At 37.4% G+C, this 27,726-nt stretch overlaps 2 protein-coding genes across 2 annotated transcripts; one reads left to right on the top strand and one right to left on the bottom strand.

The window, feature by feature from the left end:
- Window positions 1–592: 592 nt before the first annotated feature.
- Window positions 593–5,870, top strand: coasy (CoA synthase). The gene is made up of 10 exons (XM_059525093.1): window positions 593–772; window positions 1,287–1,989; window positions 2,461–2,675; window positions 2,936–3,067; window positions 3,970–4,159; window positions 4,267–4,331; window positions 4,421–4,505; window positions 4,596–4,693; window positions 5,026–5,172; window positions 5,254–5,870. The coding sequence occupies exons 2-10, from the start codon at window positions 1,329–1,331 to the stop codon at window positions 5,323–5,325; spliced, it is 1,665 nt and encodes a 554-aa protein (XP_059381076.1). The 5' UTR covers window positions 593–772; window positions 1,287–1,328; the 3' UTR covers window positions 5,326–5,870.
- On the bottom strand, window positions 5,828–26,320 carry LOC132116301 (myosin light chain kinase, smooth muscle-like). Its single transcript, XM_059525080.1, has 14 exons — window positions 25,949–26,320; window positions 25,372–25,437; window positions 24,898–25,025; window positions 24,604–24,760; window positions 23,618–23,929; window positions 22,721–22,817; window positions 22,445–22,648; window positions 21,864–22,081; window positions 15,133–15,256; window positions 14,891–15,043; window positions 7,004–7,133; window positions 6,814–6,898; window positions 6,522–6,662; window positions 5,828–6,387 (listed from the first exon to the last, which is right to left on the bottom strand). Exons 1-14 carry the CDS (start codon window positions 26,100–26,102, stop codon window positions 6,182–6,184), a joined length of 2,175 nt encoding a protein of 724 aa, XP_059381063.1. The 5' UTR covers window positions 26,103–26,320; the 3' UTR covers window positions 5,828–6,181.
- Window positions 26,321–27,726: the final 1,406 nt, after the last annotated feature.

Below are 27,726 nucleotides of genomic sequence, written 5' to 3'. Positions count from 1 at the left end.
ATTTTTCTGCTCAGCATTTTTGCATTTCACCAATAGACTTCCATCACGCAACACTTTCGCCATTTCTATTTCCCCAATCGCTTTCTTCAATCCATTTGTAAAAGTGATCAGGCCAACTGATGTCATTTCATTCCCCTCTTTAAATTTAATAATGATCTTAAACTCTTCCATCATTACCTTTTTCCTTACTTCTTGAATTTCTTCATCCTCTTCTAATGTTCTCTTATTTGTCATCTGACTATTTCTATACTCTTTTTCCCTCCTCCTTTCCTACTCGTACTCTTTTCCCAACCCATCTGCATATCTTCATCCTCTGAAAATCCACTATAATTTGCCATTCTGATCCAGTCACAAATCAGATTATGCCATGAACCTGCAAACAAACAACCAAAATAAACTTTAAAGCAACTAAGAGAAAACAAAACAAAAACTTTCCTCTTCAGCAATGTCTCTGCTCGTGTTCAAATGCCGCTTATCCCACGCCACCTGGCAACTAGTCTTGCCAGTCACACTGCTATGGTGGACGGGCTCTGAGCTATAAACTACATTTCCCATGATTCCTTAAGGAAGGAACTCACGCTATCAGCCAATCATCAGTCAGTATTCCAGCACATGGCCGTCTAGGTCAACTGGACACGAGTTCGCGCTGCTAAGCAAAACATTAGTCTATTATATAGTCATTATGACGTAGCCTGATACCAAACGGTTGTCTTCTGCAATATTATTCCACATTTAGCATTTCTAATCACCTTAATCGGCAGAATATCCTCAGGTAGGTTTGGCTGAAGTAATCTGGCGTCACATTGTGTTGTCCCGGTGTGGTTTAACTGGTTTCTGTGACTTCTTGCGCTTAATTCCAGCTGTGGAACGATCCGACGCAGATTCGTCATTTCTGCAAACATGTTTTATCTGTATGGAGCTGAATAAATAATGTGTCATTTTTAGATTTGCTGTCAAACGATTAATCGCATTCGAGATGAAAGTTTTTGTTTACGTAATGTATGTATGTGTGTGTACTGTGTATATGTATTATGTATATATTAATACCCACATGCATGTATATATATCTAAGGAAAATGTTATGTTTATAAATTAAATATATATATATATATATATTCAACATATATACTGTATGTCTATATATATATATATATATATATATATATATATATATATATACACACACAAAACACACACGTATATTTTCTAAACCAAAACTTTTTATTTTGGATGTGATTAATCACGATTAATCGCTTGACAGCACTAATGTGTATTATATCTTTCAGCACCTCAGGCTCAGATCATAAAGTCACCATCAGCTGTCCATCATGTCCATGTTCAGCACCGGTATCCTGGTCCTTACATCTCCGTTACACGTCCTCCCTCTCCGCATCGCTCCTGTCCTCACGTCTGCTGCCCAGGTGGTTGAGCGCACACTTTACGTCCATCTCCACCCCGGCCTCAACCTGGGCACAGGTGGGCAGGTGTGGCCCGCCTACATCCCACCTGTGGTGGATCTCTGCGCTCTAATCTCCCGTCTTTACAGCAATGCCGCTGACATTTGTGCGCACCTTGACGTCAGAGTGCTGCTCAGTAACGTCCGCACCCAATCTGCGGCGTTGAGCGGAAACAACGGTCCTTTTCCCATCCCACAGACATTGTCCCACTCGCCAGAAGTAGTGCTCACAGACTTCCCCATCCAGGATTCAGGCCAGTCCTCGCTGGTCACCCAGTGCTTGCAGAAGTACGCTGGTCACTGCTACGTCTGCAAGCCGAGTCTCTCCTCTGTGCTTTTGAACCCACTAATAGAAGAGTTTGAGGAAGATAGAAGAGGTGCACAATTAAAACCTTTAGAGACGTTCAGTGATGTGGTGGTTGGAGGCACCTTTGACCGTCTGCATGGCGCACACAAGACCCTGCTGAATATTTCCTGTCTGATGGCCAACAGACGCTTTGTCATTGGTGTGTGTGACCAGGAACTACTAAAAAGTAAGTGGAGACCCTCTAGAAATCTTTAAAGGAGTAGTTTGGCAAAAAATGTCAATTTGGCCATCCAAGATGTAGATGATTGTGTTTCTTTACTGAAACAGATTTGGAGAAGTGTAGCATTACATCACTTGCTCACCAATGGATGCTCTTCAGTGAATGGATGCCGTCAGAATGAGAGTCCAAACAGCTGATAAAAACATCCAAATAATCCACACCACTCCATTGCATCTTGAGAAACGGAAAGTGATGAAATGCTACACTTCCCCAAATCTGTTCAAAGAAACTCTAATAAGGCTTTATAAGTTTGTCTACTTGGTTATTTGGTATCTGAACGAAGTAAAGTCCTGAGATGTTTTGCCACCATTGTTATCAAGAGATAACCCACTTAAAAATGTGAAAATACCGTTTGGCCCGCGAAAAATTTGTAATTTTGTAGTGATTTCTTAAATGTGTGTCCTGCTTTTTGTAAAGATAAGCTCTTGAAGGAGTTGATAGAGCCGTACGATCAGCGTGTGCAGAAGCTCCAGGACTTTCTGAATGATGTAAAACCATCGCTCAAGTACGAAATCGTTCCTCTCTCCGACCCCTTCGGCCCCTCCATAACCGACCCTGAGCTGCAGTGCATTGTGGTCAGCGAGGAGACGAGGAAAGGGGGTGAAGCTGTCAACAGGAAGCGGGTGGAAAATGTGAGAACGTTATTGGTTGTGATCCAGTGCCTATAAATCTTTATCGTTAGACCAGAGAACCACAACCTTTATATACAGTAGCTCAACATTTATTTTTTGATAATAAAACAAATATACATTACTGCTTAGGGTCAATAAGATTTTTTTTTTAAAGAAATTAAGACTTTTTTTTAACCTGTATGCATTAAATTGATCAAAACTGAACATTTCAAATAAATGCTGTTCTTCTGAACTTTTTTTTCCTCACGTTTTCTGTGCAGGGATTGGCTGAACTGGTTCTATACGAGATCCAGCTGTTGAAAGACGCCCATCGTGCTGATATCGAGGAGGAGAAGATCAGTTCCTCCAGCCTGAGAACAAGACTGCTGGGAACGCTGCTCAAACCTCCATCTGTACGAACATCCTGCTCACATTCACATTCACTAGCACAGTTCCACAATCACACAATGCACTTCATCTATTGATCAGTATAGTGTGCATTAGTACATAACTGTTATATTTCTGCATTTAATAACATTACTGGAATATTTAACTTTGTTTTATTGGATGTGGTGAATAGTGTTTTTATTCAGGATGAATTGTTACATAGATGAAGTCTCAGGAAATTGTGCTGGATTTTGTACAAAAAAACTTTTGTTAAACAAAAAGACGTTACTTTGTCTCCTCCGAGTCTCAAGACGTTAATTTAAAGAGTGACTGCTTTGTAATTTAATGAAGGCCATTTAGTCATGTGCATGTTGATCATGTGATGCATGATTCAGCTCAGCTGCTGTTGCGTTCTCTATTGATGTTATATATTTATTCATATAAAGTACCATTCATCATATGATCTTTTAAATGTTTTAAAGAAGTCTTTTCTGCACACCTAGACTGTGTTTGTTTGATCAAAATACAATAAAAACAGTAATGTTGGGAAATATTATTATGATTTAATATAACTGTTTCCTATGTGAATATATGTTAAAATATAATTTATTCCTGTGATATTAAGCTGAATTTTCCAGCATCATTACTACAGTCTTCAGTGTCACATGATCCTTCAGAAATCATTCTAATATGCCGATTTGCTGCTCAAGAAACATTTTGTGTTATTATCATATATTTGTGGAAATCTTACAGACCCCAAACTTTAAAATCTTATAAATAATGCAATTTTTTTATCATATGTGATGTTATAAACTCTAACTTGATGTAGTTTCACCAGAGAATCAAGTTACTGATTATTACTTTGATTTCATCTACATCAAGGTAAAGCTGTTAGTATTGGTTTAATCTGCTGTTCTTGTGTTTGCAGCCGCAGCCGGATCTTCCTCTGGACCCGTATGTGATTGGTCTGACGGGCGGCAGCGGGTCTGGGAAGAGCTCTATAGCACACAGACTGGAGGCTCTCGGCGCCTTGAGGATTGACTGCGATCAGCTCGGTCACGAGGCTTACCTGCCAGGAACATCCGCTTATCATAAGATCGTCCAGGAGTTCGGCCCAGGTATGGAGGGGAGACTTAACGAATCTAGTTTATACCAGAATTTTTCTGCAATATTTCCCTAAACTGTTTGTTAAAAGTGCTTTTGTCTGCTGCTCTTTTGCCGTCAGATATTCTTAATGAGGACAAGAGCATTAATAGACGAGTACTGGGTGGGAAAGTGTTCGGAAACCAGGTAACTTAAATCAGCAGGTGACTATAATTGAATTGGGAACACTTGATTCAATCCTGTTCGTATTGTATTTGTGTGTTTTTGTTTTCCAGGAGCGTCTGAAAGCTCTGACAGATATCATGTGGCCGGAGATTGCTCTGCTGGTGAAGAAGAGAATAGAACAAGCAAAAGAACAGGGTGAAGCATTAATCACTTCCTTCGCATTCTCTAGCTGAGCTTTTTCTGTTTTGGCTGTGATTCATTCTCACTTCCTTGATTCCTTTTCAGGTAAGTGTGTCTGTGTGGTGGACGCGGCTGTGTTGCTCGAGGCGGGATGGACATATCTGGTGCACGAGGTTTGGGTGGCCACCATCCCAGAAGAAGAGGTACTAATTTTTCAATACAGACACACAGGGAATCAGATCCTTCTAAGATCCCGATTTGCTGCTCAATAAACATTTCATATCAGTGTCGACAATTATTTTTGTGAAAACGGTGATATATATTTTTGATATGAAGCTCATGTATTTAAAACATTGTCACTTTTGAGCAATTTAAGGCGTTTTTACTAAATAAGTATTAATGTATTTAAATATATAGATTTACTTTCTATTCATGCATTTAAGTGAACAATTTGACTAGTAGTCAAAGACTTGTGCACCCCGCAGTGTGTAGCAGTATTAGGGTATTCTAGCTGTTAACTCTCTCTTGGTCTCAGGCAGTGAAGCGTATAGTCCAGCGTGACGGTGTGAAGGAGGAAGATGCCTTGAGGAGACTGAAGAGCCAGTGGCTGAATGCAAAGCTGATAGAACATGCTAACGTAGTGCTGTGCACACTGTGGGAACCTGACGTTACTCAGAGACAGGTACACACACACCAGATCAGGAATGTGGTTTATTAATCTCAAAACATGTGGCTAATCATTGATGTATGCGTGTTTCCTCAGGTGTTGAAAGCCTGGACTCTATTACAGCAGCGGATTCAGAAGAGACAAGAAACAACCAGATCTTCAATATGAATACAACCGGACTTCAGCGTTTCCAGAATTTAGTGGCGGTTTTCCTTAGTTGATCATTTCAGAAACCAAAAAACACTGTTACTTGTTTAAGTAATTTACCATTTATTATCTTCATAAACGAATGAGCCAGTATCAGTTCTTATGTTCGCGGCTCTTCTTATGTGGAGGAAAAGGTTCGGGATAGAAAACACAGTACTTTTAATAGACCTGCAATGTGTGGTTTACCATTTCTTTTTTGTGCCTGTTGTCAAACTGACATTTATGTATTTTTGTAAACCGTTTTCAGTAGAAAAGGCTTTGATCTTGATCGTGGTGTAGATTCTGCTTATTCTGAAAGCGAGATGGTTATAAATCTATACTGTGCCTCCTGGAGACCAAAGATTACAATGAATGTCAGATTAACCCATAATAGACCAACTGGTCAGTAATCGAATGCAAATTTAGAAAATTACTTTTGATGTAATTGTGATCAGTTGTTTGAAATTACCAATTAAGAATGATGTTAATTTCATAAAACTTTAATAAACTTAATCTTTATATACACACACATTCAAAAAATTAAACTTAACTGTCATAAATGAAGCAGAATCAAACCATGCCCAGGTTCTGTAGAAAGATGCAAAGCTCACAGTCTCACTTAGTAAATGATGGCTAAAACTTTACATCATGCAAAATTATAGAAATTGAACTTGAAACTAATGACTGATTTAAACAATAGAACAATTCAGAAATCGTGAAATACAACAAAATTATTATGTGGATGGTTTACATGTGATTGTTTTGGCATTATTTTTACAAATAGTTCCTAAAGTTCACATCCGGTTTTCTTTAAGCTTGACATTGTATATTTGGGGTTTTAGAGATTCACAGTGAGTCTGGCAGAGCACAGCGCCTGTCCCAAACTGTTGGACGCACAACATTTGTAGACCCCAGAATCCCCTGGTTGTACTTGAGCAAGGGTGAGTGTGCAAGCACCGTTCTGATCATAATTCATCTGAACTCGTCCGTGTTTCTCCAGCGGCGCTTCCTCAAACAGCCAAAGCACTTCAGGGTCAGGATATCCTGCAAACAGAAGTCATTTCAGTGAATTATGGTCCGATCATGAACTTCTTGAAATCATGTTAATGTTTGGATGTGGTCGTTTAATTCCCGGCACCCGCTAAACCCAGACTCGCCCGTCCGACTGACAGAGGTACCTTGTATTGTACAAGCCAGGTGCACCGTTGCTCCACAGCTCTCCGTGAGGTCATGCAGGGCTTGATGGAAACGTGGTTCACTCCACAACTGTTTTTCCAGTGATGCCACTGCTTGTTTGGCTTCATTCCCCAGAGCATTTACTGAAAATAGAGTTACAGAGACATGAGAGGACAACTGAATCATCCTGAGGAAGTTGTAGGGGAAAGTCACTTTTGTGCCATTAGCCAAGCCAAACATAATTGCAAAGTAATATATAATGGTTTTGAACACTTCATCTGTTGTGCGTCTTACCATCTACAGAAATGGGAGACACAGGTCCATCAGATTTGCTACAGTGAGACATCCTTGTAAGTGCAAGCAGGGCTTTACCAGTTTTCTGCAAGATAGAACAGACATGCACATGATTTGCAGTTTACCAAAGATGTTCATCAGTGAAAGCAGTCAAGCATCTTTATACTAAACTTCTTACTAGTTTCCATACCTTCCATTTCTGTCGGGCCAGGTATCTTCTCATCTTCTGTTTATTTAGGGATTTGGTTAATCTGGCGTTTGAGTCCTCAAATAAGGCTATCCAGGGATGAACTAATGCTTTCTCACAGGACAATCTTGTTCTAGGGGAGTATAAATAAAAATAAAACATTCTACATATAGAATATGCTGCTTAACTTGTAGTCTACTTCCATTTTGCATGACTGTGGACTGAAAATGGTCAATTAATTCAAAACAAGACTCCAATGAACAGATTACAAATCAAAGTTATTACAGCTAACTATTCGAAAAACATAAATTAGTTGATACTGAATTAAGTTTCAGCTTCTTGAAAGGTCATCTAAAACGGAAATTAAATAGCACACTTAGTTTAGTTGATCAGATTATTGAATCCGATTAGACCATTAGTATCTCGCTCAAATAGGACCAGAGAGTTTCTATAGTTTTCCTATTTAAAACTCGACTCTTCTGTAGTTAGACTGTGAACCAAGACCGACGGAAAATGAAAAGATAGCAGGGGCGTAGTTTGTGGGGGGGATGGGGGGGAGGTAACCCCCCCAATATTCAAATCCATCAGTTACAACCCCCCCAATATTTCAACATGAAAATCACAGTAGATCAAATGAAAAATAATATGAAAAAATAGAATTCATTTATTTTGTAAAAATAATTTTGTTCTTAATCAAATATGAGTATGTCATAATAAATCAGACAAAAAATACTCCCCCTCCATTGAACCGATTGGTAACGCCCAACCAATGAGTCGCACTTTCACCAAAACAAGCGAGTGGTGTTTGAATGGGAGAGCACACGGTTAATGTTAGCGCCAAAAATGAAGAGAAGCGCTGCACAGCGGACTATATTTAACTGCTGGTCAGAGAGGGATGCAAAAAAAAGAAAATAAAAAGCATGTACTGAGAATGAGGTATGAGAATATTGTGTAATAGTTAGTACACACCACATATATTTTTATCTAGCTAATCCTTTGCAATGTATTTAGCTATAACTATCAGTATAACAAGTTACCAAAGCAGCTGTCTGTTTTGCTAGTATATTTTTCAATAGTGTCTGTAATTATCAACGACAAAAGTATTCACATCGGTGTGTGTTTTCTTACTAAATTAATCTGACTTTTGAACGAATTGGATGAATTAACGATTTAAGTGGCTAACTCATTAAAACAGTGAAATACTGCCGCCTACTGGCGGGTTTCAATACTTAGTTTCTTTCTTTTGATAATCTCTACTATGTTAGAATTTTATTAATGATGATTATACACAAATTTCATAACGTTATGAGGTGTATAATCTCTCATGTTGCCAGATAGATAGATAGGAAGAAATAAATTATCCAATAACAATAAACATAAAAAAAAATTTTTTGAAAAAAATAACGGGCAGCATACAACGTTTAACCCCCCCAATGTTCAAACCAAATCTACGCCCTTGTATACTATAGACCCTTTGCACGTGACGTCACGCTCTACTCGCGCGAATTCTGAACGCCATGACGGACGGCGGAAGAGCTATTCTGTAGACGGACGGCAAGCCAAATGAGTTCGTGTTTGAGTTAGTTCTAGTTGTAAAATGGTTATTTCGTGTTGTGCCGTGGGCTGTGCTAATAGACAGGGTAAAGCCAATATATCTTTTTATCGAATACCATTTGATGGGGAGAGAAGGCAGCGATGGGTTGCTGCTATCAGCCGAAAGGACTGGCAGCCCTCCAAGTACTCCAGGATTTGCAGCGAGCATTTTTTACAAGGTAAGGTTCATGTATTTCCCAGTTACGTTTACTTAATTTGTGTAATACCATATCGCCATCCTTGTCCAGATGGAGACCCAGTCAAATTGTCATTTGTAACATGAGTAACCTAAGTTAGCTATGTAATGAGCAAGTGCCAGCTAGTGTGATAGGGCTGTGCAGTCTAACGTTAACGTTACTGCTACCCATTCACAAAGGTAGCTAACGTTAGCTTAATGTCATTATTAATGTAATTTAGGTTGGCTTTTATAAACGTGTTGAAAGATGTTTTTGTAAAATAAACCAGCCCTCAAACTTTTGACTATGCTGTTGTACTTTATAAAAGGATATTAAATGTATGTAGAATTACACACTGGCAAATCTTACTAATAATTCAATTACATTTTATTTATAGTATCACATCATAAGAAATTAAAAGAAAAACATTACAAATGGAGTAGGTCTAGACCACACTATAATTTACAAAGACCCAACAATTCTAGTAATTCACTTCATGAGTCTGTGGACTGTGTTTTGTCTGACAGCAGTCTATCTGGGCATGTATATGTCTTGGCCAATAACTCAGATAAAATGGCTGACCTATAGAAGGCCTCAACATTCTGCACTGCTTCTGTAAAAAAGTCAGCATCAGGCAAAATTCTCTGTATAAAAAAATCGGATGTAGACCACACCATGAAGTCACAAAACTTCCGCTTCGTCACAAACAACTGGGCTTGCACCTGGTAGTGGTATTGATGATCTCTGTTAAGTGCATGTGTACCATCTGTGTTCTCAATGCAGAAATGTTTCTTTTCAGTGGCACTGAGGACTCCGGTGTCTTTGGCACAGTGTGGGCATTTGATTTCCAAAATACCATCGCCACAGCAGGAGCAGGACAGCAAGGCATCTGGAGATGCTCCAAGGTAGGGACGGGAGGTATCAATATGGAGACCGGCATCACGAACACTTAGGTCCTGATGATGTTGTGCAGCGTAAGCCTCATATGTCTCTCTGGCTTTTTGTTCATGTTCACATCCCCATCTGAAAATGAGAAAAATAATGTTATTAAAGGAATAGTTCACTTTAAAATGATAATTTTCATATACTCACCCTCATATTGTTTCAATCCTGTATGAATTTCTTTCTTCTGCTGAACAGAAAGGAAGATATTTAGAAGAATGTCAGTAACCAGACAGTTTCTGGGTCCCATTGACTTCCATAGTAGAAAAAAATATACTATGGAAGTCAATGGGATCCAAAAACTGTCTGGTTACTGATAATCTTCTAAATATCTTCCTTTCTGTTCAGCAGAAGAAAGAAATTCATGCAGGTTTGAAACAACATGAGAGTGAGTATATGATGACAGAATTTTCATTTTAAAGTGAACTATTCCTTTAAGTCATCGTAGCTCTTTGAGTGTCCTTTTCATTGGATTTGTTCTCTCATTTCCCTAAGAACTATAAGTACTATAGATGTCAGTACCCAAAATTGGCCTAATCTTAATAGCACATAATATTCTCTTGTATCATATTCTATCACAGATATCACAGAGTAGTTTAAAAAGGTGTAAATTAAATATAACAGGAACCATTTAAAAGGAACATTAGGAATAAATAGGCAAAGGACCTACACCATACACCTGGGATTAAAAATAGATAAGGGCACTCAAAGAGATTGAGGGATGTAATCTGTCATCATGTTTGTAATTTAATGTTGATAATTTGTAATACTGACTATAATAAATATTCCAATGATAAATGCATTTCTTTGTCTTGTTTTTGTTTCTTTGATGTTTTTGTGAGCAGGGGCCCTCTACATTAGAACACAACATGTATTGCATACATTTCCATAGTTGAAACATAAGTTCAAAGAACATCTAATTTCTTTACTCACTTACACTATGGTGAAATTAAAAACAGTAACTGTATGTTTATGTCATTATGTCACACATGCCTGGTTGCAACTGTTGAAAATCTGCATAGGTCAGGGTAACAGATCTGCCTAATTAGGGATTTGGAAGGATTTGTAGGGTCTGTCCTTGCAGCTGACTTGAACCTAGATGCTGTCACCCTACCAGCCCTCATGTCAAACCATAGCCTTGACTTTCCCTGTTGTCGTGTCTCTTCCTCAACTTTTACTGCCTACAACATTGTAAATTATAGAAGATGAAATTAATGACATGACACCTTAAAGCACATTTTAGTCATATGAGATTAAGAGGGATGACTATACCTGCTCTGGTGTGACTTCCATATCATTGAATACCGCATCACATTTTTTCTCAAGGTCCGAGGCAGACAGCTTCCGGTTCTGAGCACTGTATAACTCAGTCAGGGGCTGTGGTAGACCCAGAGACACCACTTTTGGTTGAAACTGTTTACAGTAGTGTGGCAATATGCGTAGGATACCACTCTTCTCTGAAGGGTTTGGAGTTGCATTATCCAGAGCCTTGTAGAATTGTTCTATAGCTGCTGCAGACACACTCACTTTTTTCACAGATGGACAACCTGAATGGCTTTGGTTGTTTACACCACAACGCTTTTTGGCAGGATGTGAGAAATCAATTCCTGATCCCTCTTCGTACAAAGCCTTGCCCGCTTTCAAAGGAGGAAGTCCCCACTGTCTGGGCCCATCAGTGCAGCTTTTGTCTTCCAGATGTTTAACAGCAGAGTCTATTGCGTATAGCAGAGCTGTCACGTGGGAGCACACCTCTCCCAGGCCCGCTTTACATGTACAGTGGCCGCACAAGACTGTCCCATCCTTCTTCAAAGATACCCATGGTTGTAGTTGGGTTTCAGACAGTGACTGACTGTGATGCACCTACAATTACAGAAAGTGGCATAAATACATTATTCTTACATGAATGTTATTGTGATGTTATTATTTACTGCTGCAGTGACACCATAAATGCCCCTTGTGAATACATCTTAATCACTGTGATAGTCAAATCTCAACATAGGCTACAGCGAATATAATCACAGATGAGATGATGGCTAGATGTAAAAATTATGTGTGGCTACTGATCACAGACACTCCGTGGTTTACTGGCTATGATGCACCTACAAATACAGAAAGTGGCATAGATACATTATTTTTACATGAATGTTATTGTGATGTTATTGTTTAATGCTGCAGTAACACAATAAATGCACATTGTGAATACTTTGCTGTGATTAACTGGTAGAATCTTAACATAGGCTACTGCGAATATAATCACAGATAAAAAGATGTCTAGATGTTACAATTATATGTGGTTACTACGGATCAAAGACACACCGTGATTTACTGTCTGCATGGATTAACGTGTGATCGATAATTAATGACTGCACTTCCCAGAGCTGGGATGCGTCCAGGCATCCATTAAAAAGCCACGGCCGACCATGTACTCTAAAATCATAGGCTACGTGTTATATAAATATTTATCAAGAAATAACAGACTGCATTCTACATTAGAATTCAACTAAGCCATGTAATAATACAAAATAAACCATAGATCGATGTCTTACCTTTGCCATTATGAGGTACCTCCCCCCGCCGTTAGCGTAGCATCGCGTAGCTGTAACCCAGCCAGCTACGAAGAACTGGTAAGCATCCAGACTTTTAAAAGCTTTGAGATCAGCACCAGTGTATGGGGATACCCCGTTTACCACATAGTGGTACAAATCGTGTGGGCCGAAGTCAGGCAGACTCGGCGATTTAACGAGGTCCGTGAAAACCGAGGGATGAAGAAGGTAAGGGTCTGTATCCAAACCTGCTATCTCCAACTTCTCCAAATATCGCTCTTTGTGAGCACCTACCAGATGCCCTACCTCGACCGATAACGGCACTACAACTTCTTCAATAGAAGAAGCCATGAAGTTTAGTGGTAATGTTAACGTTATCTATTTTAATCTGTTTAAAACTATTCAAATTTCCCGCTCGTCTACTACTGCTCAGCCTGCGCGTCCAGTGATTTTGCCGTCCAGCATGGCGTCGTCACGTGGTCGTGGTCACGTGTTTGCAAAGGGTCTATACTCTCATTCTGGCATAATCAAGGAACTTCGCTGCCCTAACCACGGTTGCAGCAGGCGCAGTGATATTACGCACGGCAGAGTGGAATTTGACGCGTTTACTGGGAATAGAAGGAGAATAAGGAGGAGGCGGCATAATTTACGGAAGGTTGACGAACAGAATATGAAAATGACAATGTTGCACACTCCTGTACAGTAGGTGTCGTGTCGGTATGCACCTAAATTGTTTGCAATCCGTCATTTACCAAGAGAAGAACTTTCACTAGTTTATGTAGTTGCAGAAAGCCTGCAAATTATTTGATGGCTAGATTTACCCGTGTGTGTGACTAGCCATGGTTATGTGCGTTGTAAAGGGCTGTGATAGTAAGTCTAAGGTGTACTCTACAATCATGTTTCATAGAATTCCAACGAAAAAAAAGGAACGAAAGAACAGATGGCTGTCTGTTCTGAACATAGATCTCAAAACACCGGTAGAATCGATCAAGAAATGGCGTGTTTGCTCAGAGCATTTTGGACCAGATGACTATTTGGATCACATGGACAGTGTTAACCGTGCCACTGTGCGGCGTCTAAAGGACACGACCATCCCAACCATCTTCAGAGGACAGACAGGACCGAGTGCAGCTTCACCCATGACTGTAAGTGTAACATTAGTATTTTTAGCTGGCTTGAACGACCAGATTGGAGAGGGGAAAAAAAACTGTTGTCGTTAGCTTCCTGCAAATCGGGATCTTAGAAGGATCTGATTCCCTGCAACCAATATTTAAGTTAAGCTCGGAGTGAGATTTTTTTTTTTTTTGGGGTGGAATGATATTTTCAATATCAATGTGTTTTTACTGTACATAAAGGGGGATAAAAATCTTGTTGAATGCCTTTTTAGCACCATTTAAACTGGGTTTAATTCAATTTGTTTGCATTATGTAGACTTCTACAAGCATCATTAAAAAAATATAATAACTTACTAAAATCTAAAGTTAACCACGTCTAAATATATATATATATATATATATATATATATATATATATATATATATATATATATATATATATATATATATATATATATATAAATAAAATAATTCCCACACACCTAAGGTACCTAGGCATGACCAGCAATATAATAGATACAATTTAGTTACGAGCTATAAGGGTACATATAATAGGTTAACCATGGCATTACAAATTATTTCTTTCCCTGAGCACAAAATGATTAGAGAAATGGTTTTAAATTCCAATGCAAAGAGGCAAATTAACCTCTTTGCATTGGAATTTAAAACCATTTCTCTATTTTAACCTTAAAGACTACACTAGTTGTAATAAAAATACTAGAAAAAAAATATTTTAAGTCATTAAATGGACCATAGTTATTGCACAAAGTATTTAGTACAAAAATATCTACTTAAAATATTAACTATTACTGAAATAAAATATGAACCATACAGCTTAACTCTTTATTAAATGTTCTATAAGTAAGCAATACCTGAGGGTTAAATGCAAGAAAACCACATTAATGTTGCGCCTCCATCACGCTCCAGAATAAAATGATACTGTAAGTGTCATTGACAATGCATAACATGCTGTAATGTTTACCAAAAATTGCTGCAAATTCCTGTATAGTGAATGCTACTTAAACCCATTCAAATGTATTGTCATATGTATAGTCCCTTTAAGGCAAGTCATGTCACTCGGTAGCCATCTTTGAATTGCCTCTTGGCATGCAAGTGCAGCTCCTATGTCTTTGAATGGGGAAACATTAAATTCTCCAAAACTGTTCACTAAGCTTTCGATTAAATGTCCACGTGATCACATGGCAATGCCGGAGAGACTAAAGTTTGTCGCAATTTTTTTCTCAACGGCGCTGTCTTTAACTGAAGCACTACATTTTACCATTTACATCACATTAAGTGCACCAAACCCGTATGTTTTAGTGTATTTTTCCAATTCAAAAGCGGAGAATGTTTCATATCAAAAGCAGGAATTGCCAATTTGCCGCGAGATTAACATGGGCAGCGTGAGACGAAGCCTGCTGTGTGAATTATACTAAAATAACATCGTTACGGATCATTAACAGAATATAGTAAAACATGCATGATGTGACCATGCTAATGGAGTCCCATTCCTTCATTCACCTCTTATCCTTCCTCAGCAGGCCGCTGATGAAATCTTTGGCCTCATCAGTGATATCCTCAAAACTCTCAGGAGTAAACTCCCATTGCGCTGCAGTAACCAGAGCTAATGTTTCTGCATCGCTGTTTCCCTGGAATGGAGACTCACCACTCAGCCTGGGAAATAGTGAAAAAGAAAATGCATTGAGCAAAGAGACACACAAGTCGAGGTGGCATCTATAAACTGCTTCTCTCAGAGCTCTTACAGGATGTAGCAGATGATGCCGATGCTCCACATGTCGGTGGCCAGATCTACAGGCTCATAATTGACAACCTCTGGGGCCACAAACTCTGGAGTCCCATGTAAGACCATCAGACGTTTACCAGGCTCTAAAAAAAAATACATAAAAAAGGTCTGACTAATATATATATATATATATATATATATATAAAATAAGTGCTGTGCATTAAGTCATCCATATAAAAAGCCAGTTTTATATTTGAAGCTGGACAGTTTGTGTTAGTTTGTTGAAAGTTAATCCAATGCACAACTAAATATGCACAATTGTTGCAGGTTTGTGACCCAAATCAGACAATACATATGCAAATACTACCAGAGTTTGATCAACATTTCTGCATGAATCCATGTCAAGGCCATTCAGAGAATTTGTTTAGGGACAGACTGGAGTGTACATTTTTGGACTTTTTCCACTTTATTAACGCCAAGGTACCAAACAAAAACACAGAAAATGTCATTGCATACAAAGAGGTGACATTACATGCAAAGTGCCATTTATAAAAAAAAATTAAAAAACAAAAAAACACACACACACCTTTAACAGATTACAAAGACAATAAGTTAACTTTTAAAAGCTTTAAGATTCTTGGAAGCTTGAATATACAAGTCAACATTTGAAAGGGATCAAAACCAAACCAAAATGTGTTTTTGTCGTCTTGGAGCAACTTGGATTAACTTTTGTAAATATGAACTTTTGCAAGTAGTAATAGGTTAATTAAAAATATTCTTCATCGTTTTGTATATTGAAGCCAAAACAGTACACCCTTTACAAACCAAGAACCTCTGGAGGACATTGTGATTAATAACATTAGAAATTTTAATTCAAAATAGTGTGTGCGCGCGAGGACAATCCAGAAGATACGCGGTTTCATTAGGGTCACCATAAAAAGAACCGCTTGTATTCATGTCCGATATAAACCTTTTCAAAAACCCTTAGTCTATACAGCAAACTTTAGATATTTCACATTTTTAAAAGACCAGCAGACATGCCACTAGTGTTGGAAAGAATACTGCTTTTCCCCCCTAGATTGATAAACCATTTGTTTTCTGTAGTGTGACAAGATCAGAACACGTTAATATTGCTTTACACAGCCTATTTATTCTACAGAGTCCATGACATCACATGATCAAACGCGTCTTGCTCATTGGCTGACGCTGCAACTAGCCTCAAACTCAAATCAAAAATAGCATTTGAGGTATAGACAGTATAAAACATTTAAAGAGATTTTCAAAGCGCTGGTCCTCTCTCCAGTACAGTAGATGGCGGAAACGCACCTTAAAATGTTGTAGATGCCACTAACGTCACACAAGAGAGCGGATTCGGGAAGATGTTTACAGCAGATGAACAGGCATGCTTTATGCAAGTTTCGTGCGTTCCTTTTTACATTTAGCTTTGGATCCTGGAAGTAATTTTAGTTTTCAAATTAGATTAACAATAACTATGTATATTGCATTACAAAATAGTGTAATTTATAACAGATGGGTTGTTTCAGGAGACTCTGAGTGATACGTCACTGATCAGCCAAGACTTCTATTCAGAAGAGTCGGAGGAAATGGATCACATCTACGCATTAACCGCAGACACACTTCAAACTCTGCCGAGGAAGCGAAAGAAGTCCGACGTTAAGAAAAGAGAAAGAGACAGACTGAGACAGAAGAACAGAGTAAACATCGGCGTGGCCTATTCCAGATGGAAAGCGCTGAAAGTGGAGAAAGGCATGAAGAACGACGCGGAGGTTGCTTGTTACCTGCTGGACAGGTAAAGAGTTATGCACGTTTCTAGCACTGCGTGCTTCTCGCGGAAGAACATTGTAGCCGGAGCTACTTCTGTCGTTGATGTCGGACTAATCACGCAGACACTGGGCTACTCCGCGGTGGTTCCTACCAACCAGTTGAAAATAGTCCGACAATAATCCATGACATTTAATAAAAAGAAAAATATTGCGAGAAACCGATAATTGCAGTCAGGATTCAGGAGAGAAAGAGGTAACTTTTACGGTCCCAAATGTGACATCTTTCTCTCCTGACTAGTCATCAGTCTCTCATTTTTCCTTTTATTGAATGTCATAAACACTATCGTGGAGTTTAACATTTGCCATTTGAGCAAATGGGAATGCAAAAAAAAAATTAAAATAAATAAATAAATATATATATATATATATATATATATATATATATATATATATATATATATATATATATATATATATATATATATATATATATATATATATATTTGTGGTACTCTTCCATTCACTGCTTCTTGATAGGAGTGTAACGTTGATTTTGCTTTGTTTCACACAACATATCAGTGTTGGCTTTTGCTTAAATATGCTTGTCATCTTCCCATGTTTGTTCATTTGCAGTCTCATTGTCATTCACTTCAGCTATAATAATAAAGACACATTGGCTTCCACACTTTATGGAGCTTGTAAACGCTTCGTTTCATTTGTTAACCCCCTTTTGATTGATTGCTATGATTTCCTAATCTTGTCATAATTACAATATATTAGTTACTTGGAGTGTCATGTTTTTGGGATGGAAGGGATGACTGTTGAAGGATAACAGCCGACAGAGAGCAGATTAGAAAAGGCGAGGAACTGTTGGCTTAATGTTATGAGTGTTTGTTTTGGTGCTTTCAAATATTAATGTCTCTATTAAAATGTCTCTATTAAAAATTGCTTAGCGGCGTGTCTTCATAAATTAAATAGATGAACTTAAATGGAATTTCCTCGGAAGATGTACTTCAATCTTCGCTTTACAGCACTGAAATATATATATATTTTTATAAATGGTGGCTATTGGGAATTGCATGGTGTATAAAAGTTTAGTCTAATTTTCGTGTTTATTGCAACTTTTGTTTACGCCTTTTATTTAGGGTGTGTGGCAGTCATATTTTGCAAGACAAATCCAGTGGGTCTTTGATAAAGAGAGCAAGACCCCAGAAATCAACATTTGCATCTGCGCCACGGACTGAGGTACGTACATTCAGGTAAATTGGGACACTTTTTACCATTGAGAATGGAAAGTGTCCCAATTATCCTGAAATGAGCTGCAGAAACTAATTCTACACTAGCACAATTGATTGTTTTGTTGGGTCGGTCAACATATGCCAGAGATTACTTTCGTTTTTTTTTGTTTTGTTTCCCCAGTAACTCATCAACCTGTTAGATCTTAAGTGCATTTGGTTTACACTGCATCGGATTCAACCTAATAATGTCAAACATACATTTTCATAGAGGATTCTGAGGGATTCACCTCCGCCCAGTTGGGACACCCAGTCAGACACTGAATCCATGCCTAGTCCAGATCCCCAGTCCACAAACGTTGAGGTCCTTGGGATCTGCTACGACCTCCCTCCACTCTGGCCATGTCAACCAGTGAGTGCTCACATATGCAAGTTTCTCCACCATTACACTGCTTTCCAGTGCAGTACTTTTTTGAAATGATTGTAACTTCACTAATTCTGAAAATTAAACTCCAATTATAACACTTCAGAATTTTTGTAGTTCTTTTCAGCCATACATGTGCCACTTTAGCGTTCATAAACTAATTTTAAAAGTTTTTCCCATTTTTATTAGTTATTTTTGCCAAAAATTCAACTAAAGACTTACTAACAATACGGTCATTCCTATTTTGGTAAAATCTTGTGAATTAAATTAAAGCCAATTTATCTCATTTGACTTTAATTAGGAATTCATCTGAATTGCAAACATGGATTCAAAACTGAAGTTAACAGGCCAATAAGATGAACCACATTTAAAAAAAAAAAAAAAAACTACCATAACACCTTTGATTGCTCATCATTGGAAATTGATGTTGAGTATCAAGTTGACTACTATACACAACTGTATTCTGCTTTATAACTTCATGCATCACCATTTTCTGCCATGTAGCAGGAACAAGCAATAGAGGATGGATATGACCCAGATGTCAGGATGGGTTACACAGAGGAACAAAACAGTATGATGGAGCATAGTTCATCGTCAAGCACTACAGAGGAAGACAGCGCAGAGCACTACGAGGAAAGAAAGGTTGGTCAAAATGGACAGTTGACTACAGATCTGACCTATTGGAATTAATGTGAGCTGGACACTTGTCAGCCACCTTTCCTTCAATATTCACTCCAAATCATCTGGGGTAATCGGTCCATGTAAATATTTAAGCATTTAACAAGCCTTTAGATCAAATGTTTTTTAGGATCAGTGCCCAGTTGCATAAAGCACCTTAACTGGTTAATGGTTGGTTCCACTTTTTGAGCATAGACGTGAAAGTGTCATTTCCAACTTAAACAGTCCACAGACTTAATGTTGGTCTCTTTTTAAAGCAGACACTTAGCAGTTATAGAACCAAAAAAAGAAAAAGAAAAAGTTATGGAAGTTTCTGAAAATATTATATATTTTACAAAACATGTTTTACTCTAAAACTGCTAGAAAATCTTCAATATTCTGAACAAGTCATGTTCCAAATTTGAGGTTGAGGTTTAAAAAAAAAAAAAAAAAAAAAAAAAAAAAAAACCTTTCAGTGAGATTGTTTGGGCGTAGTACCATTTAAGGGTGCCTTTATTTCCATAATGGTTTGAGTGACCCAAAACATGTTTTTTCCATACTTTTCTCAATATTTATGAAGTAGATGTCAATCAGAAGTATTAAGGGTCAGTATGGCACTATTTGACTTCAGTTAAACCTCAAAAAAAAAAAAAAAAAAAAAAAAAAAAAACACAACTACAGTCTTTAAGCTTTCCAATGTTATACAGTTTGTCAAGATTACTTTAGATTCAGACTAAGATATTATGGTTTAAAACATGTAATGGCAAGTGGACCCACCAGTGGTTTTCTCTTAGGAAAGAGACTTAAGGCGTGATTTCCCCTTACCTAAGGGAATGACTTCAGGGTGTTTATATAAAAGCCACACGCACATGGATAAAGAAAACAAAATATGAAAGGACCAGACAAGAGGGAAACTCGAATCGATAATTCATTCAGAACTGGAAATTCTGGAAAATCAATTACTCGCCCTCGTTAGTTCAAACTCGTCTGACCTTTCATCATTTCAGTCCATGGAGGGGTTTTCAGGTACTAATGTGAATAAATATTTAAGTAATAATATTTTTACAAAAATATTTTTAATGATTTGGGTCGCGGTCGGTCGGGTTGTTTGAAATAAAGATGCCAATTAAACCTTTGTAATTTATATAGTACTAGACACAATTTTGAAATACATAGGCCTAAACTTTATTGGCTGAATAACTGGCGCGAAGATGACGCACGAGCTCAGTCTGCAGGAAGAGGCGGCAAGAGAAAAGGAAAAACATGATTTTGACGACTTCATTAAGTTTTGTTTTATAGAAAACTCTTTAAAAGATTTTCGTTTTGTATAAATTGTATCTTAGTTTTGCCCGTATTTAATAAATAAGCAAATATATAGCAGACAATGTAATGAGGGGCCGGCAGGATCACTTGCATGTGAACTGGAGGGCACCAAAATTCAGCTTGTGCCTCACAGATTTGAGAAATATAGGCTATATATTACAGAAAGCTTGAAAAGTCTACTTTTAAATGAAAATATTAAAACCAAAATAAATGGGCTACTCTCCGATTATGTAATCCATATGAATTTCATATGCATTTCTCTCCGGCGTGGCGAGTCCGCATCGTCAACTTCATCTTTGCAGCGATACAGAAAACACCAGTTTATTACTAAACAATTAAATATCTCCTTGCATATTTTCGAACCATTCTGGGTTGAGCGAGACCCCACAGAATGAGCGAGCGGAGAGGAATATGGAGAAATGCGCTCTCCGCTCACGAGCTCTGATCGAAACAAACCCGAACCTCACTGTCTGCTGAACAGAAACATCAAAAGACACATAGCCAGACTAGACTATTTTAGAACAAATGATGAGCTTATTGACGATTTTTTTTTATATAATTCTAAAAATTAGAATATAAGGAATTTTTTGTGTTGTTTTTTTTTTTTTTTTTTTTGCCTAGTTCCTATAGCCCAATGATGCTACGATGAGCATTTACTACTTTTAAAAAATGCGGGTCAGGAAGTGGGACGGGTACAATATTTTCTTTCTTTTTTTGCGGTCCGAGTTGCAGGCGGGTTAGTTGAAAATGTCAGTCGGGTGTGGGTTGTTTATACATTGACCCGCGCATCACTGCCAGCCATTCAGTCAAAGGAGTCTAACCTGCTCACTGATTATTTTCTGCCTTGTAGGATGAACTCGCAGAGACTGCCCTGCGATTGGGGGAACGTTTAATCACCATGAGATCTTTGTCTGATGCCGCATCTGATCGCATTTCAATGACAAGAGGAAGAGTAGATCAGAAGGACAGAAAATGGGCGGTCAACAAATCCAGTTTGACAGGACTGTTCAGAACTTGCCATCAGTGTGGAGAGCCAGTTCTGAAATTTAAAACATTAACATCCGGGAGTCTGATTCGGATTCAGTGGGAATGCTCAAAGGGACATCTCATGTGGCTCTTTCCCAACCACAACCCAGCATAACACACACCGAAACGAGACAGGGATGAATGTGTATCTATATTTATTAAAATGTGAATATAAAATAAAGTTTCTACTTTAGAATTACAAAAGTTGAGGATTTAAATTTTATTGTGTGCTTTGACTCAATGTTTGACTGGCACTGAAAAAAAAAAAACCCACACACACAACAGACAATGAATCACTCACCCAGTTTGCAGGCCAATCCAAAGTCGATGATCTTGATGACCGATCCAGCGCTGTTCACACAGACGATGTTCTCCGGCTTCAGGTCGAGGTGGAGGATGTTTTTGCTTTGGATATACTGGATTCCTTCCAGGATCTGACGCATGTAGTTCACAACATTGGGTTCTGTGTGCTCGAAGTTCTCATCTACTATCCGTTCAAACAACTCACCACCTGCAATACTGCAATGAGACAATTACAGGTTAGAAATGCATGTTGGTTTCGTTTGTATAAAAAAAGGTTTGATTTAAAATCTAAAAAAAAAAAACAACTTTGTTAGACCACAGTGAAAAACAAATTTAAGATTCCAAAACTGTAAAAATGCTCCTCATATGAGCATTAAAGTCACTTTTTAAATATTGAAAAAGAAAAAAAAAATTCAGGTCTGATATAACTTAAAGATTAAGTTAAAATGAATGTTAATGGATAAGAAAAATGCACGTGCAACAACTCCATAGAACACTTTCAAATGGTTAGATGTAGTTTGTGTGTATATATTAGAAAGCCTCACTTTTAAAGATTAATTGGATTAAATCACTACTCACTACTCCAGAATCATGACGATCTCAGACGGAGTGTCGTAGGCTGCGAGACACTGCACCAGCTTCGGGTGTCGTAGTTCATTCATCAGTTTGATTTCTTGACGCGCTGCCTTTTTATCTCTGGAGACACGAGCCCGGTAGAATTTCCCAGCATACACCTGACCAGTGTGCTTATGGGTCATCCTGTACACTTCCCCAAACTTCCCCCTGTGGAGATTAAGATGACCGTCAAGATAAATATCAGTTTTAGACCTGATTTATGAAATAGCTGATACTCACACTCCCAGTTTTTCATGGACATGATAATGATCCCGGACTTTGTGTGTGGTGTCAGGCACAACCTCCACATACGAGGTCACTTCCTGTTGAGTCTCACCTGAAATGTTAATCTTGCTTTAGTCTCTTGCTTGAGCATCACTGACTTCAAAAAGAAACACTAGCACATTCTACACAGTCAAAAAGAATCACTAGCACATAACATTTTCCACACATTCTAAAAAATGAAGTAATATTTATTAACATTTTAAACCTCTATAAATCTACTACACACATACAAAAAATGTGAACTTATCATTTTCTTATAGAATGCATGTTTTATTTAAATATACATTTACACTTAAATTATAACATTTACATTCAATTCTAAATTAGTACAAAATGTTTATACATTTAAAAGATTAGCCTTTTTAATTTAAATAGGTTTCTAATTACTACATTTACTTTTTTTAAATAAAAATTTAAGATTGAGGAGTTCATTATACATTTAAACCATTAACATGTTTAACAAATTTGCTCTCATATTGCATGCATACATAATTTGCATACTGTACACTACAGAAACTAGCATGGTAACTTAGTTGTTTAAAGTGATAGTTCACCCAAAAATGAACTTCATGTCGTTCCAAACCTGTATGAGTTGCTTTCTTATGTTGAACATAAAAGATGACATTTTGAAGATTGCTGGTAATCAAACAGATGTTGGTCCCATTGACTTCCATTGTATTCCATTCCTACTATGGAAGTCAGTGGGAGCCACCAACTGTTTGATTACCAAAATATCTCTTTAAATGTTCAACATAAGCAAATTTTTGGAGGTTTGGAACGACATAAGTTTGAGTAAATTACATCTTTCATTTTTGGGTGAACGATCTCTTTAGAAGTTGGGCATCGGTCTACCTGCAGTGTTCATCTCAATGCAGTCTGACTCCTCACTGGGATCACTGACTCCCGCTGTGTTACAGGCTCTTACTCTGAAGCGATACTGTCCCTGCGGGTCGAGACCAGAGCAGACCCGATACGAGGTGTTCAGACACTGGTTAGTGAGTTCAGCCCAGTCGCCGGGCTCGGTTTGGTCCAGCCTCTGAAACTCCACCACGTAGCCTGTGATTGCAGAACCTCCGTCAAAACACGGTCCAGACCAGGACAGAACCAGAGATGAGCAGGTCAGCTGAGACACGAACGGACTCGAGGCTGGAGGGTCTGGACGATCTGGGGAGATGTAGAAAGTGAGGGAGAAGCAAGGTTAATGGGAAGAGAGAGAAAGCTCATACATACATACATATATATATATATATATATATATATATATATATAAAATTTGATGAAAATTTGTTTAAATACTAAATTACAAAAACTGAAATACAAATTGAATATGAAAAAGAAAAAAAAACGCTTCTAAAATGCTACAAAAACTATTTTTAATTTCTATTTTTAATACAAAAATATTTTTGTATTAAAAAAAAATATTTTTAAAAAAAATATAAAATAGCCATACAAAAATGTATTTAAAGAAAAAAATTTTTTTTTGAAACTTAAAAACTGGAAGTACACAAAAGCGTCTTAATAAAAATAAAAAGCTAAACAAAAACACTACAAATGGGATGCTAATTGCAAGGTGAATAAAAAAATAAATAAAGCTAAAAAAAAAATAAAAAAAACTTTGAAAAAAAAAAAACTTGAACATATCTAAATCTTGAAATTAAAAAAAAAATAATAATAATTCAGAGACTTTTTCTCCCCAAAACAAAAAAAACCCCATGAAAACAATTCAAAATATTAAACAGCACATAAATAATATTAAAGCAACATGTGAGCTCAAAAAGGCTATTTGAATACTGGTTGTCATGCCATCACCATAGATACAGATTAATTTCAGATCTTACCAATGACACGGAGGCTTATGGTCTGGTGAGCAGTGCCTCCTCGGTTCCGAACAAACAGGGAATAACTTCCTGCATCTACAGGGAGAACATCAGAGAGAACCAGGGTGCTGCTACTGCTGGTGTTCCTCACATACACTCGCGGTCCTTCTACCACAACCTAATGACAAAATATACACATTGAAAAAAAAATTTCCTCCCCAGTTCACTTAATTTTTGCACAATGAATCCCCCTGTTTATTTCTTATCACACTAATTTAAGACACGTTCCACTAAGGCTTCACAAACTGCTCAGACCTTTTCTGTATCATGAATCCAGCAGGAAGCCACAGGCCCAGAGCTTCTGAAACGACAGTGCAGTCGAGCGGTTCCTCCAACACCAACCACAACCTGCTGCTTGGGATCCAAAAACTCAGCTACAGCACCTGGAGAACAGAGAGAGTCTACTGACACACAGACTGAAAAAATCAGGTTCCTGCAATGTTCAATTAAGTGTGGCATATAATTGGCTAGTAGACACAGAAGGCTTGTGTGATTGGCTACAGGCATAATGAGACATTTGAATTTAATTTATAGAAATCTGTTTCCAATCCCACATTCTGCCCTTCACTGACATTGCAGTGAACATTTAAGACATTCCTATTATTAAATCACAGTTGGTCATTAACATTTTTGTTAAGTATTAAATAGTAAAGTGTTGTTATTATTATTTCATAATTAGTCTATCAATACTACTGTACTGTTTGTGTCTATAGTTTGTAAGATTGATACCTGGTCTCCTCTTTTGTGTGTCCTCTTTTGTGTTTCTAGGAGATTTTTTTCTTGTGTCAGCCAATTCTGTTTGAAAATGTTTAATAATGTGTTATTTTGATTGCACAAATATCGCAACACATCTGGTAAAATATAGTTATGGATTCACTTTCTGTGTATGCGCAATCACACTAATCAATAGCGATGTTAAAGATATTTATATTGTTCCCATTTAAAATAAATTCTGTTCTTTTAAAATTTCCACACTGATAATAATCAGAAATGTTTCTTGAGCAGCAAATCGGCATATCAGAAGATCATGTGACACTGAAGACTGGAGTAATGATGCTGAAAATTCAGCTTTGACCACAGAAATACATTACATTTTGACATAAATTCAAATTCTTTTCAATTCTAATAATATTTCACAATATTTTCTGTAGTTTAGATTTTTTTTTAAATCAGCCTCGGTGAGCAGGAGAGATTTGAGAAACATCTTGACAAGGAAGCATTTCCTAAATAGCTCTTTAAAAAGTTTAAAGATGATTCATCTGTGGGATTAATTACAGTGTAATGTGTGAAGGTAGAAACATCTGACCTGATTTTTCTGATTTCAGACAGGTCTCCTCTCTGTTCCCCGGCTTGGTTCCATTCTCTGATCTCCTCGGCACATTCAGCGCTGCTGAAGGCTTCAGGACAAACCTGAATGTTGAAATGTAGGTCTTCTTTTGACCCTTTTCAATAAAGGCCATTATTATACTGTGACAAGTTCCAAACTGTTTGTCTCTTCCTCTTCTCAACCTCTTTCAGGTTTGCACGTCTCTGTCCATTATTTCTCTCACTGCTCAGTTTGGCAGCATTCTCGTTCTACTTCATGCCACAGGAAACAACAGAAGTTATCAGGTCGATCATTTAAATGGTTTGAGGGGGGAAAGGTATGAGCTAATCTCACAGAGATGAAGTGGGCGGGGCTTCCATTCAATCGCTGTCAAAATCCACAACAACAAAGAAATCGTAAACACAGTTTCCCTGAAATGTGCATAAATGCATTGGTCTCACAGACAGAAAACGCTGTAGACTGAAACATTTCAACTGACAACTACAACTCTTTTCTCAGCTCGTGGGTGTGACATATATATGTGGCATTACAAATGTGGATGAACCTGTCGGGCTGCTTGGGATTTTCTTGGTTACTTCAGCCTGATGTGAACCTCTTTTTTTTCTGAGCATATTTAATCTATACATTGTATGTGTAGTTTGCATTTCATTATCATTGATAAGGAAGAAGCATCATTTGCATATATAATGCTTCATTCAAGTACCTTTGTGCTGTATAAAATGTGTGAAGTTGTAAAATTTGTCATTAATTTAAGTTCAATATAATTAACCGAGTTCACAGCTGGATATTTTGTAGGTTAAATAAACTTTTTAATTATTGCACAGATATTATAACTCCAGAGTCTATTATGTTTAATCTAAATACCAGTTTATATTAAATATTTATTCTAAAATGTCTTTGGGTATATAATAATACATATGAGACCATACAGTAAGAGTATATAGAGCTGTAAAACGAATGTGGACGTCTGAGTTTGTCTATGGGAGAAAAAAATTATTTGTGTTATTTGAGTGAGGCAATGTAAAATTCTAAGTATTTCTAAGAAGCACATAACAACATAAACAGAGTAATTAAAGGTGATAATAGCTGAAATATGCAGTTTTATAGTGTGAAGATGAGACTGGTTGTAATCTGATTATACACAAACACACTGTCCTGCTACTAGTAATTTTTGTCATGGGAAAATATCACACATCTGCAGTTACAAAATTGACTGTACACGTTCTCAGGGATACATGCATTTTAGAGGAATGGGGAGAAAGCAGAAATTGCAGTTGCACTTACGGCACACAACTTGTCCCTACAAGCCCTTAAAAAATGTTTTAGAAGTTTTTTTTATGGAAATAGTCTTTGGGGCATAACAGTTTATATGCAAATATATCAACAATATCTCATAAATTCAAGATAACACTTTATGCTGTAATTTTATGTTGGTTTCACTACAGTAATAGTCCAGAACAGGGTTAAAGGTTAAATGCAGATGCATCACACCTACTTTTCTATCTATTGTTTCTAAAACTTCTGACATGAAGGATGTTATAGTTCATGTCGACAGAAGTAAGAGTACCAGACAAATCAGCAAAAAAAAAAAAAAAATGTATCTATTGACATTCTGCTCTGTTTTTGTTTATATGCTCTCCAGTTGCAGAGCTGGGAATGACAGATTCTCTCTCAGGAGATACAGCAAACAAAATCCCAACAACAATTTATTATGATATAAATGATTATTAATTATAGAAACTTGATTAAGTATAAAA

Source organism: Carassius carassius, chromosome 35 (assembly GCF_963082965.1).
Source record: "Carassius carassius chromosome 35, fCarCar2.1, whole genome shotgun sequence".
Lineage (NCBI taxonomy): Eukaryota > Metazoa > Chordata > Actinopteri > Cypriniformes > Cyprinidae > Carassius > Carassius carassius.
Note: the sequence above shows the minus strand (reverse complement) of the source record. Positions and strands in the feature narration are given on the sequence as shown.